Genomic DNA, 13,832 nt, shown 5'->3' with positions numbered 1-13,832 from the left:
TGCCTGTCCTTTCATAAGGATTCCAAATAAGTCAAAATGGGAGAATGAGGTATCTTAAGCCCTAAATTAAATTCTTAAAAATGTGAATAAGGTGGTACTTTCTTTGCAACTATGCCTTTGCTTCTCTTCAGTCTTATTTTTGAGTGTTACTGCAAATTAATGAGTTATCTAAAATAACATAAACATAAAAGCATATAGGCATAAATGCATAAAAACAATTCGTGTGGGTGCTACATATTCAGAAACCTAACCATTGTTTTTGTTGGGAATCGTTGTTGGCACTGTACACGTAACATGACCTCTCTTTACTGTGGTGGCCTCTTAGTGGTAAGTGGGTTGAGTGGACCTGTTCTGCTGTTGCTGTTTACAAGTAGCCCCAACACGCAGTCTCCATGAACAGCTTTAGTGAGCATAGCTTCAGTGCTTAAAATGTTCTGGTGATCCTTGTGGAGAACCGGGCACGGCTTCATGTTTCTTTAAGGTAGCTGATGGCTTAATCTTTGTAGCCAAAAAATAATCGTGTGAAAAAACACCAGCAATAAAGGAAATTAAAAGTAGTCTTCAGGGTCTGATATTGGTTTTAGTTTCTCATAACCACATGAAGCATGACAATGCTGAGAGGTGTTTCACTTGTGTTCTCGCAAGTGACTCACTTGGAAGAAGCTCCCGGCTGTGATTCTCAAAGCCTGACACCGTAACTTCTGTGGCTGGACCAGCCGATAACCAGCCGTGGAAGAGGAGAGTTGCACAGCTCACTGTCTCAGAAATCGGCTTCACTGATCGAAGTTATTTATTTATGTTTGTCACCAAATAAAAATTCACTTTTAAAATTACCTTAAAATTTTAACTTTTCAACTAATGAACATAAAAAGCTTTTTCTCTTACAAGTCCGTAATCCTGTCAATAGTCACATCACTTTATTTGCAGCAATTTAAAGGCAGCTATTTAAGGCAAGACTTTAAAAGGTTTTAACTAGGAAGATGTGTTAAAAATCCATGGAGCCACATCTTGTGCCTGCTCCTAATTAATTTACTTGAGGTGAAGAATATAGCTAATAGTTGACCAAAAAAGTTTTTTTCATTTTAGCTCAAAGGTCTAATTCTTGTTTTCAGGGTTTTAATAAATAAAAGCTTACGAGTGTAAGTTCATGTGCAGGCATCTCCTGGAGTAGAACAAACCAATTAAACTGCAAAGCGTTTACCATCTGTACAAATGACTGCACAGCAGAAATCAAGATGATGGTCGCTGTGAGTCTATTTTGTGTGTGTGAGATGGGAGAATGTTTGATACACGTCTGTGTTCCCCCCCCCAGGAAATTCTGCAAAGATTCTGTTATTCTGACAGACGTAATAGGAAGATGTCGATAAGCCCGTTGCAGCACTGGCTTTGCATCCATACTGTTCTTACGTATTTTAAACTAGAGCAGTTGTGTTTTATGGACAAGAATGTTGCATGCTTTCCATAATGGATTTGAGTCTTTCCAAAAGAAAGATCCTATCATCACGAAAACTGAGTTAGATCTTTTTCACGATGATTGTGTTTGACATGTGAAAACACAACCATATCCCGCGACTATTTGGGGAACAGTTGTGCACAGAGTGGGACAGTGCTGAGCGTGGAGTCTGCTTGGACTCCTAAAGGAAGCTCATGCAACTTGTCCCTCAAGCTGCATGGTTGTGATACTTATTATTCCTGGAAGAATTTTATACTATGGATCTTGACCCAGTTGTTTGCTCAGAAGCCCTCCAGAAGATGCAGAATGTGTTGTTCTTCCATATTAATTTCATTCAGAGAAGAGAAAATCCACGTGGGCACGCTGTGCTGACTAAGCACGAAGTAGCCTGCTTCATGTTTCCTGGCACAGAGTAGGGTGCGTGCTGAAACAAGTGGCTACGTTTCACTTCTCTCGTTCACACAGTGTAGCTCTGCAGGACACCACGCTGATTGTTTTTTCTGGGACTACCTGTGGAACAGTTTAAAGGAGAGCATCGTAACACCTGTCTAGTATGTTTTGTATCTAAAGTGAATGAATATAGCAAACTCACTATGAAGTAAAACATTAACTGGAGAAAGCCATGTCGCGTTGCCATCTGTTAACTCTCCAAGTCTGAGTTCCCTGATCTTCTGCAGCGTATGTACGTCTTAGGGATGCTCTCGAGAGATGTAAGAACACCTAGGAGGAACCCACTGTGCTGTACTTGTGCCTCATTTATGTTGTAGAAACACATACAGACTATATAAAATAATAATTTTCATTAACATACAAAATATGTGAAATTGCTTTAGCATCTCCTTCCCCTGCCGCAAATTTAGCCACTGACATGCTTCTGGGTAAAGCTCCTGCTCCTGTAGTTTCTGATCATCACACCTGAACTGCCTGCCTCTACTTGTAGCCGCATGGATGCAGCCCTCCACATCCCGTAAGCCACCCTTCCTCTGCCATCTGACCTTGCAGAGGTGGTGTCAAAGTACTCAAACCCCCTTTCTTTCAGACTGCAGGCATCCCTGCCCTCTTCTGGATGAACTCGTGGGTAAATATTTCTCTACTGAGAATTGTGTCTGATGAATTTGATTTGCAGGAGGTAAACAGATAGTAATGTGGCTACCTAAACGGCATGTTAAAAATATTGAATGCTCTTTTTCCTATTTCTTGAGCCATATGTTCTTTTTTTTGTGTATTTGTAGGCTTTATTTGGATACATCAGAAAGCAGTGCCATGTGACATTACAGTTCCTTTTAGGAAATCAGATCTTCCTTGTTTACAAGTCAGGAAGTAAACCACTGCAAACTCCAGGAGTCGCTGGCTGAGATTGGATTTTGTGTGTCCTGCAGTTTTGTCTGACAGAGTTTATTCAGTTAGAACTTAGCTTCCAGTTGTGTTGAAATCATCCTCAGCTTTGCATAGGTTTAACCTCAAGTGAGTGCAAGGGGCTGGGTTGTGCAGCACAAGCAGGTGAAGTTTGGGATAATGTTCTCTTAGCACACGGCAGCCTAAGATTTGGTTTCCTACATGAACAGATTTGGGGATCAAATCACTAAGGAGCCAACTCTTCATAAGAGATGTCCGAGGGAAATGAGAATGCCAAGTTTTAAAGCTCGTTCATCCTTAAATCATTGCCTGTGAGGAAAAAAAAAATTACATTTGAAATTTCTGAGAATTTGGAGGCAATTGTGTTTCATGAGCTTCTGCCACAACTGTACTGGGAAGAAAACTGTCCCTAAATGTTTTCCAAATGAAAGTAAATGCATTGGAAAAATGTGAAACGTCCCAGCAGCGCAGTGGAAAGGCTGCTGAAGTCCCGAGGGCCTTTCTGCACCAAGAGGTGGATGCCTGGGAGAATCCAGTCGATGTTACCAAGCTCTGATTTTTATTGTTGTTTGTGCTCTGTTTCAGACTCAGTACACACACAATCTCTGAAACACACTCAGTGCGCTGTTAATTTGTTTAAAGTTCTGATCCACAAATCCATGTTTTTCCTTCTCTGTTTTAAATAGCAAGTCAAAGGCACTCATCCTGGTTACAAGCCAGAATAATATGTATAACATGCATTGGCATTTAGTCTTTGTGCTATTTATGTAGAGTATTTTCTCTGCCTCCTGATGCCAGATTTGTGTAATGAGACGGAACAAATAATTTACTTTTGTTAGAGAATGTAAGTGCAGCCCACCTCCTGTCCACGCAGCTCTAAAGTGTTCCAGACCATCTCAGCAGTGGAGTGAGTGACACTGATTATGAGTCTGGATAAAAGAAGAAGCCCAGACTGTTTCTTACAGAGAAATCTGTCAAATGACTTAGAAGAAATAAAACCTTTCAAGTGGGCATGCTTTCTAAATAAATTGAAACCTGCCTCTGTTTCTTGATTACCATACAAAACAGGCTTGTATTAATTATTAAATACAGTGGTCATTGCAGTGCAGTACAAGCACCACATAAGGCTATCTTACACTTCCCAGTGTGTTGCTTATAGAGCAATTGTGGCTGTCATATTTTTATTGTTTGGAGAAGATTGAGGGGTTTTGGAATTATTTAATGACATCTGTGAAACGGAGAAATACTTGCCTACAGGAATTCTCTAGGCTCTCTATTTTGATCAACAGTATCAAGTGCCGTAAGGGGCTTCAGCAGTGGTTTATTACTTGTGATGATATTTTCACTGAGGGAGCAAGGCAAAAAGCTCATCATGTTTTTATTATATTCTCAGGTGCCTAAACAGAAGAGCTGTTTCTAGGAACTGAAAGGGATAAATTGGGTAGACTCTTTACTCTGACTTGGTGGCCACCAAAGCAGTGTGATATATATATATATATATATATATATATATATATATATATATATGCTGGTTTACACAATCATATTGGGTTTAATCTTTGCATAGCAAGTTCAAAGGCCTTGTACATAATTGTCAAATTAAAAATTAAATTACTTTTTGTTGTTGTTGCTGTGTATGTGAAGTCTGATCACAGAGTGTAACTGCATTAACAGCCAAGCATATGTGTTTGTGCTCAGGGCATTCTGCCCTAGATTAGCATGGTCCGAGAGGCACTAAGGCAGACAAAATTCAGCGTGGACACTAAGGCAGGCAAAACTGAGCTCAGGCCAGTAGTGCCTTCTGTTGCATAGCCCTCGAGGGCGCTCGCTGCAGCCAGTTGTGCAGGATGCAGAGGCTGCTGTCCGAAGGGATGATAATTAAGCACAAGAATCGTTTGCCTGTTACTGAGAAGGGCCATAGCTCCACTGGTGCTAACAGTCTTCACCGAAAGCAGGACAATTTCCACCACCTTCCTAGCTCTAGCACAGGAGATGGTTTGTCTTTATCAGCATTGAATATTCATGTAGCCAGTGTACTTTTGACTGTTCCTCAAGCTTTCTTTAAAGATGCACCCTTCTCTCACTTGGCTGACTGGCTTTTTTCTGAGAAGTACTGTTGAGTAGCTGTCTTGAATGGCCATCTGTATTTATTAGACTGTAATGAAGATACAAGTCTTTGATTTAGCTGACCTTAGCCAGTTACCAGTTTACACCGGTATTCACCACCCTGACACACCGAAACAAGTAACAGAAACAATTAACTGCAGAGGTTTTTTTCAGTGCAAAGACAGGTTGTATAGATCCAATCCCTAGTATCTGTGAAATGTGCTTTTTGGAAGTTTAGATGGTACTTTCTAAATTAAAATTCAGTTTTTGGATTTTACCGGATTTTTGTTTTGTTTTAGAAGTAGTGTTGTTTGTGGCAAATGAATTACTTTATGGCAAAGACACGTGGAACTCCTCTGATGATGCATTTTGAAAGGAAGTTAATAGTGACAACAGAACCAAAAATACACATTGCTTACAGCTGTGTTGTACAGCTTTGGGTTGTGATGTCTTAGAGACTACAGAAATGCGGGGCTAGCTAAGGCCCTGAAGCAGAAGAATTCTGATGGGTCTGGTGGAGGAACGTTTCCAATTGCCATTGGAAAATACAGTGGCAGGGACTTTCTTGATAAGAGGTATGCTTTGCAAACAGATGTTTCAGCCTTCACATTAATTCTGTGGGCAGCTACAGTGCTTGTAATTGTTTTTCCTGTGATGTATTACTGTACCTTAATGGCTTGCTTCTCGGTGGCTTTGGGAAGATGAGCAAAGATTGCAAGAAAGGCAGTGGCGTGTAGCTTTGGTTAATTGCAGACATTTACAGCATGAATTCGTTGTGCTCCTGTCACTTGAGCTAGAATGAACTTCCTGTGAATGCTGAGCGTACGTGATGAAGGTGAAATAATTTTGTTGAAGCGCTGCTTCTTGCTTTACGTCTTGGGGCCAGGAACCAGCTTGCTACTGGAGTTCTTCGTCTGGAACCTCAGTCACCGTCATTCAAACTGTATTTGGAAAAATTGTGGAAGTTTAAAAGTTTAAAAGGAGGAGAGAAAATGAATGGAAGGAAAACCTTGATCTTTTGTCCTAGACCTTTCCAGGCAATCAGACTGGCTTCCTAACTGAAGGATGAGTCTCAGGGGTACGCATGGGCAGGAAAGTTGCGTTCTTTAAGTGGTGTTTAGCTGAGTCTGTCTCATTTTGATTTTTTTTTTTTTCCTACCCTGGAGTAACACACAGGAAGTCCTCTGTCGGCTCAGTTTTAATTTCCCTCGTTACCTTCTCTCAGCCAGAGCTCTTACCTTCGGGAGGGCAGAGAAGCACTCAGCTTCCTGCTCCTGCTGTGAAGAGAAGGAAACCGGTGAAATGAGTAAAGGAAGAAGCATCCAAAGTTGAGGGTTTTTTTTTTTCTAGGAGATAAAAGCACTTTGTGACACCTTGTTTTTTATTTAATAAAATACCAGTTTCAGCAACCCTGCGTTATATAAATTGTTGACTGGTTATTTGTTTTCAGAGTTCATAAGTGTTTCCAGTGGTCTTTTTCCATTTAAGTCGCAAAACTCTGAGATACTCAGTTCTCTCTCTTCTTTCTCATACTGTGACTCATGCTCTGAGTCATAAGTTACCTACATTTGATTAGCATAAATACATCATGGATTTTGGATTGTTAAAGAACAAAATACAATGCAACCAAGAGGAGCTTTTTATACCTTAATAATATTTTATTGTTTCCACAATTCAGAAAGTGTAATTTCTGGCATAATTGCTGACTCTTGAGAGAAATGTGAGGAAAGTATATTAAAATAGTATTTGTATGATTTTTATGACTGTGCAGTGAATGTCTTGCAATAAACTTAGTTTGCATATTTTCTTCATTTTGGGGCCAAATATGGTGCTTACGTCTTAGACATTTTAAGCATAAAGTCACATTTTAACAGTACAGAAATATGTTTGTGGTATTTATCACACCCACAAAAGATGAGCATGTCTTGTGTACGATATGTTGCCTGAAGTCTTGGCTGTTCTTGTGTGCGTGCAGTCTGCTGAGCTCTCTGTGGAGACCTGCCACGGTCGGACGTCTCTGTTCTGTTCCTCTGCATGCCGCCATTTTGCTGAGGCCTACCCTGACCTCCCGAGAGGCTTCCCTTGAGGCCTGCAGAAACATTTCCTTACCAGACTCAGGCTTGACCTAACTTCCTGGCCCAAATCCTTGCCAAATCTACCTTAATTTATTACAACTTGTGACTTTGTATGAAATGCAGGACCCTTTCATGTACAGGTTTCCTCTGCCTCTACTTAGAACGGACTATTTACACTCATGTTTCACTCAACAAATACGTCATACGCTTCTTGAATTTGTTCTGATATTATGAAAAAGCGGAGGTGGTTCTGCTTTTTATATTTAACTGTGCTTGCTGTTTTGTTTTGAAGGTGTACAAGGGAGATGAGACCACGTTCCAAATCTCAGGCCTTCAAGTCAACACAGACTATCGGTTTCGCGTCTGCGTGTGTCGCCGGTGCTTGGATACCTCACAGGAACTTAGTGGACCTTTCAGCCCATCCGTTGCCTTTATGCTTCAGCGAAACGAGATCATGCTTGCGGGAGAAATGGGAAGCATAGATAATCCTAAGATAAAGAACATGATTCCTACTGATGAACAGTTTGCAGCCCTCATTGTTCTTGGCTTTGCAAGTTTGTCAATTATATTCGCCTGTATATTACAATACTTCTTTATGAAGTAGAGAATTCAATGGAAGTTTGAGATACAAATTTAACTAATGCTACGCATTATAATCCACACATTTATTCAGATATTCCTTTTTGAAATCCTTTTGTTCTACCATGCATTTTATATACTTCTCTTGTTTTTACAGTTCTAGCTTGAAGAAAGATAAATCAGTGTTTTGATGCACCTTTTTGAAATTCAAAACTAGGAAGTGGTCAAACTGGAGAAACAAGCAAACCAGATACCAAAAGCAAGATTTTTTTCCTTCACAGTTTCAAAAATGTCACCAATTTGCCTTGTCATCGTGGTTTTGTTTTTGTTTTCACTGAAGTTCTTACAGTCTCTTATTTTATCTTACTATTTAGGAAATTTTAATTGAATCACTTTTTTGTTTCTTCTTCTTCTCCTAAACATTAGTCACAAGCGTGTATAGTGGTAAGACTAGAATACAGTGTTAGTCAGCAATACCAGGTCTTCATTGAACAGTATTAGCAATGTTGCCTATGAATTATTCACTACATTTGCCCCATTTTTTCAAGATAAAAATAAATTGTTATTTTAACTGCTTAGTGCATTTAAATTGGAACAGTATCCTGCAGTCTAAAAACCTGTTATTGTTACAGTTACAACACTATGAACTGCCTGTATAAGAAATCAAGTAACCAAACTGCATATAAATTATGAAGCATTATAGATTTTTTTTACCATTTTGATTCCTAGCAGTAATTTTAAGTAAGAGGGCATTGTGCAATAGTTAGTTATTCCCATGTTCAGCTATTTAAAAGCTGCTTTAACTTGTCTGTTTGTCACTGTATATAACTATTCCTAATCTAATAGTAGATATTATTCTATTATGTTCAGTCTGATTGATATGATTAGAGCTGGTGACAGCTTACTGCCTCTACTGAATTAGGTGAGATTTACACTAAATGTAAGCAAACTTCACTGTCAGTTGATCTTTTGGTTTTTGGAGGGGTATTGATTTTATAGAACTTTCTTGGAGGTATCAGAAATGGGATCTGTTTATTTTAAGTACCTTAAATGGGTGCCTACATTATTCTTAACACAGGGCTAATCGAAATACTTGGTACATTGCAAAATTGGGACTGGAGTCCTACAGAGGTATAGTCCTCGCTCTTACAGCTGTGTTCCCCCCCCTCCTACCTGCCTCTTCCGAGACACACATTTTAATCCATCAAGATAGATTTTTTAACTCTTGAGTCATTGGATTATTTATATTAAGTCAACATTGTGCGAGTACCTCAGGGACATAAGTGAGCTGGAGGTGCAAATAGATTCCAAAAGGGTGCAACAGACACAGTGTATTTCCCTGCCTATTGTTTTTGTATATTTTTGCTACTTGGTTTTGCTTTTGTCCTAGCTATTTTGTGCTCTGTCTCCATTGTCTAGGATTCAGTGTCCTGTACTAGCATAATATTCCCTTAACCAAAGTAATGGGGAAAAACAACATTATTTTTGTTTTAGGTTTATTTATACTATATACTGCATACAGTACTTTAAATACCAATTACAGTGCAATCTTTTATTTATTGTAAAAAAATAAAAAATAAAAAGTGTACTTATGTACTAATTCCCCTCCCCACCCCCTGTAGCATGTTATATTTTGTCTGTTTTATACTGTTGTACTTTAGGTCAACTTTTTACCTGGCAGCATTCCTAGTATTATTAATCTTCTTACATTTTCTTGTGTTTTTGAAGATGGGAGCATCTAGTACATTAAATGCCAAAAAACATTATCAGTGATTCAAACGTTTACATGTATCCAAAAACATAATCATCTCTGGAAAGAAAGTGCTAAGATCAATGAATTATTCTGTGTGCCTCTCTAGATGTAGCAAATATTAGAAATGTTCTGTATTTTGTTATTGACTATAATTAGTTTAATTTAGCCTTGCAAACTAATGGCATTGAGCTAAATATATATATTTTTTTGTTTTTGCCAAAGTCATGGCTTGTCAAATTTATTTACATCTTATTTAAATTTATTTGTGATATGAAACTTTGTGACCTTGCATCTGTATTTTGTGAGCAAAGCATAGACAGCTGTTTTCAATGGAGGGGTGGGGAAAGTGTATTTTTTAAAACCATGAAAAGACTGCTAGTTTGGAAACCCAGAAATCTGAGTAGAGTCCCGTTTTTATTTTTGGAGTATTGTTTCAGCAGTGCTGCTATTAAACCCAAGCTTGACATCTTTTTTTAAAAAAGAAAAATTGAAAAAAAAAAAACTTGCTTTATGTAATTTGATCAATTTTGAAAGCTTGCAGTACAAAGATACTAAAAGCAGCAAGCAGAAGCGCAGAGAGAAGCGATCTGTTAGACTTCAAGCATTTCTGTCAGTGCCAACCTGTTCGGTCCCCTGTGCAATCATGCTCATGACAATGCCCACTCCAACCCTGGGGTTAACGAAGTGTTCTGCAGGAGTTGGAGCAGGCCCTAAATCAGTTACCTTGGCATTATTTTAGTTCGTATTTTCTGCCATAGTGAACTGGCTGTGGTTCATGTATTAACATCACAGATCATAAACCGTTTCTGTTTGGGTTTCCATTCCCGCAGTTTGCTGATGCCTTGTCTTCCCATATGTCTTTTTGCCCTGTGATCCGGTGGCATCAGGCACTGAATCAACTCCAAGAGCTCTCTGCTCTCAAAGAAATAATGAACACACACACACAAAAAGGTAGAATGAAACACTAAATATTTACAGCCCTTAAGGAAGGAGAGAGATGTTTTTATATTGTTCTGCCTTTTTCTTTATGAACTTGAAATGTTTTCTAATCCTGTTTGTTGGCTACAGTAGTTCAGTATTCAGTGTCACGATTGAGAAGTGCCCTAACTGAATGTGTATGAACCTTATCCTTGCACAGTTCTTTAAATTGAAAAAAAAAAAAAAAAAGTTTTTACCTCACTATGGGAACATACATTCCAAGCTTTTCAACTTTAAAAAAAAAATAATCATAAGTTTTCTTGTATTGTAAATTTTAGACTATTTCATATGCATTGTATTAAAACTGCCATATCAATTTTAATGTATAGATTTTGCAAATACTACACTATGTATGTAAGACTTAACTGTATCTGTAGTGTATATGTAATATATTTATGCCCAATAAATGTTTTAATTCTTTCTGATATTACCAGGAGTTTTCTTCACTGAATACAGTCCTTTCAGTCTGGTAGGGTGGCCCTTTCTGGTACTCAGGTGATGTTACTGCAACCGAAAGCAGGAGTGAGAATCCCAAGTTTAACTCGGGACGTTTCTGATTTGTAGTTGGAAAGGTTTTCATCATTTATGAAGCGCTTGCTGGTGCAGTTCGGTGCCCTGGGTCTCCCCGCAGGGCTGCACCCCAGAGTACAGAGGGCAGTTTTTGGGGTGGTTTGTTCTGTAGCGTTGCTGTGGTCTCCCAGATCCTCCACTTTGAGCTTTGGATTAGCTACTTTCACCAGGATGAGCATTTTGGCCTATTTCCGAGCCCCGGTGCTGTCTGGAAGTGGCCATGGCCTTGCAGCCTGGTTCTCCCCCGCAGCCGGAGCCTCTGTTAACAGCCCGACTCTCCCGGCTCAGGGAGAGCACTGCTCAGCGACCCGGCCTTCTGTGGTGGCTTACACAGGTGGCCTGGAAACCTCAGCAGGAGACTTCTGGAGAGTTTGACAGCTGCAGTCTCCGTGGCCGCGCAGAGAAGCCTTTCAGTCCCTTTTCACTCAAGGGATTTAAGCGAGATCTTTTCTAAGACTGAGCTAAATACGTGGCAATTCCATCCCGCCCCTGGAAAGCTGGAGCTTGGCCGTCCCTGAACAGGGCCGTAGCTGCAGCACGAATCTGAAGGCTGCTATAACATTTCAGTGTAAAATCCTCCCCGAGAATATCGAGTTCCTGCTGGAGTGGGCTGGGGTTTGGGAACTGGGAGTGTGGGTGCAGTGCACTCAGCCCTGATCTTTATCTGGGAATTTAGGAGCTGAGTTCTCCTGTGTCCTTTACTGGGTGAGACAAGTTGCTGAGGTGTTTTAGTCACTTCTTCTGAATAGCTTGCCTGAAATTTTGATGACTGTAAAAATATACCTGGATTTGATGTCTCTGAGTAAATAAACACTTGAAATACCAGAAGTTTTCACTTACCGTTAATTATGCACAATAAATTCAATTACTTGTCATAAAGAATTAAGCTGGTATGTATGCATGTCCCGTGGCAAACACAGTGTTTGTTTTTTAAACAGCTTCTCTTCTTCAAATCACTGCATAAATACAGCATTTTATTTGTTTACTTTTTTCATTACTGCAATTTGCAAACATGAGTGTTTTTCTGAAGGAAATGTAGGGGGTTTTTTTTTGTTGTTGTTTTTTTTTTCCCCTTGGTTGCTCTTTATTTATTTATTTAAACGGTGCTTGTCAAAACAACCTCTCTCTAATAAATCTTTTAAAGATGTCTGTAGACAGGTAGCCAGCGCTTTCTTACCTGAAGAGCTCTCTTATTTCACCCACTCCTCGGTTCCCAGCTCCCATGACCGTCTGTGGATGACGGGGAACAGTGAGAGCCTGGCAAGCCCGGGACAGTGAAGGAGGATTTATGTTCGCCATCCGAGCACTGCGTTGTGTTGTAATCGCACACCCAGACTGGACAGGGGTGGGTGGGTAGCACGAACTTTCCTGTGGGCTTTGTTTTATTAATGCACTACAGAGCAAGCAGTATCCCTGCTCGGGCAGGACTGTGTTTAACACCATCTCTTGTCTCTATTGATGCTGGAAAAATATCTGCTTTGAAAAGTTTTGGAACAGAGCCGGGGCTTGTATTTCTAGATATTTCCGTGGCCTTACAACTGACCTCTGGGCTCGTGTGGAGCCGACCGAGGCCGGCAGGCCGTGCCCCACCTCGCAAACCGAGCAATCTCCAGGTCCGCCTGCAGCCGAGCGTGGTCACCGGGCTGGAGGCTGCTGTTTCTATAGCAGCAGCAATTCTGTCTCCTCTCGGTAATCAAAGAGCCTGCTCAGAAACGAATCAGGTAAAATTTGTTGTGGTCTTGTCTTCAGCCGCTGTCGCCAGTTGGGAGCACGTGCGGTTTGGTGGAGGAGAGCAGAGCCCCTCGGAGGGGGTCTTTGTGTGGGAGGCCGGGCCCGCAGGCACCGCAGGACAGAAAGTGAGCGGGGCGGCGGCCAGCGTCGGTCCCCTACACCGTGTAGTGGCCTCCTGTCGAGCTGCTCCTGCTAGAGCCCCTCAAGCCTTTGAATTTTAGGAGACGCTCAAATTCAGCCTAGTGCAAACAGCTCCTTCTGAGGAGAAAACATGCACTTGAAGGGAGGCGGGAGTTGTCCTGAGGCCTTCCTGCCTGCCCCTAGGCGAGTGCAATTCACCTGTGCCTCTCCCTCCTGTCCTGAGGCATAGCAGCAGTGTTTGAAAACACCCCTGAGAATAAAACACTTTGGGAGCTCCGGCTTAAGGGGCTTCCTGAAGGAAGGAGCATGGCCTGAGCCCTCATTCCGTGTGTCCCAGGGCTCCAGCATGGCCCGGGTACCTGGCCGGGTTGTTTGAGGCCGGCCATCACGGGAGCAGGGCTCCCATCAAAGCGGTGCTGAGCAGCTCTGCGCCTGCCAGGCCCGGCCCCGCACCGCCTCCGCTTCTGCTCGCCCACCTGCTGGCAGGCGTTAGGGAAAAGTCATGCGGAAATTACTGTAGAAATCTTATCTGTGAATTATATTTCCTGTATAAATATTTTTCTGGAATTATAGTTATTGCAGAATTCATGATGTATTATAATTCTTTGAAGTGGTGTAGAAATTATATTCTCTGCCCGTAATATTCACCTTCCTTGGAGTGAAGACATAAATGTCAGCTCTTATTCTTCTCAGAAATGAGAACCACAGGTAAACAGAGAGGAGGATATGGACATTTTGGTTTAATACTTTTATGGCTGAGCAGAAAGCCAGCTGAGATCCCTTGAAAAGGCTATCTTATTGGTAATACATTTAATAAGTTCTAAATGATTGCATCCGTTTCTGCTCTTGACAATTGCTCTCTCAATGTGCGGATTCTTGGCTGGGTGAAATAAAGAGACAAATACGAGGTTTGACAAGACGCTTTCAAACACAGCAGATTAGCTGGCTATCTGCTGCTATTTAGGTGAACGTGCTGTTGTTGGTTTGAGTAGTTATATTGGTTGTACTAATTGCTAGTGTAGATCGTATCGCATGCAATCTAAAGTATTTTTAGGTCTACTAGCATGATTAATGAGTAACTGCTTGGGTC

The 13,832-nt window shown here is 40.8% G+C and overlaps 1 protein-coding gene across 2 annotated transcripts in view; it reads left to right on the top strand.

The window, feature by feature from the left end:
• FNDC3B (fibronectin type III domain containing 3B) overlaps nucleotides 1-10,727 on the top strand; it is a 184,386-nt gene extending 173,659 nt beyond the window's left edge. For both annotated transcript variants that reach the window (XM_048059579.2, XM_067001989.1), the window contains exon 26: nucleotides 7,283-10,727. In XM_048059579.2, coding sequence (XP_047915536.1) covers nucleotides 7,283-7,594 — 312 coding nt within the window. In that variant the 3' untranslated portion in view covers nucleotides 7,595-10,727. The remainder of the gene's footprint in view (nucleotides 1-7,282) is intronic.
• Nucleotides 10,728-13,832: the final 3,105 nt, after the last annotated feature.

This window comes from Anser cygnoides, chromosome 9, assembly GCF_040182565.1.
Source record: "Anser cygnoides isolate HZ-2024a breed goose chromosome 9, Taihu_goose_T2T_genome, whole genome shotgun sequence".
Lineage (NCBI taxonomy): Eukaryota > Metazoa > Chordata > Aves > Anseriformes > Anatidae > Anser > Anser cygnoides.
Note: the sequence above shows the minus strand (reverse complement) of the source record. Positions and strands in the feature narration are given on the sequence as shown.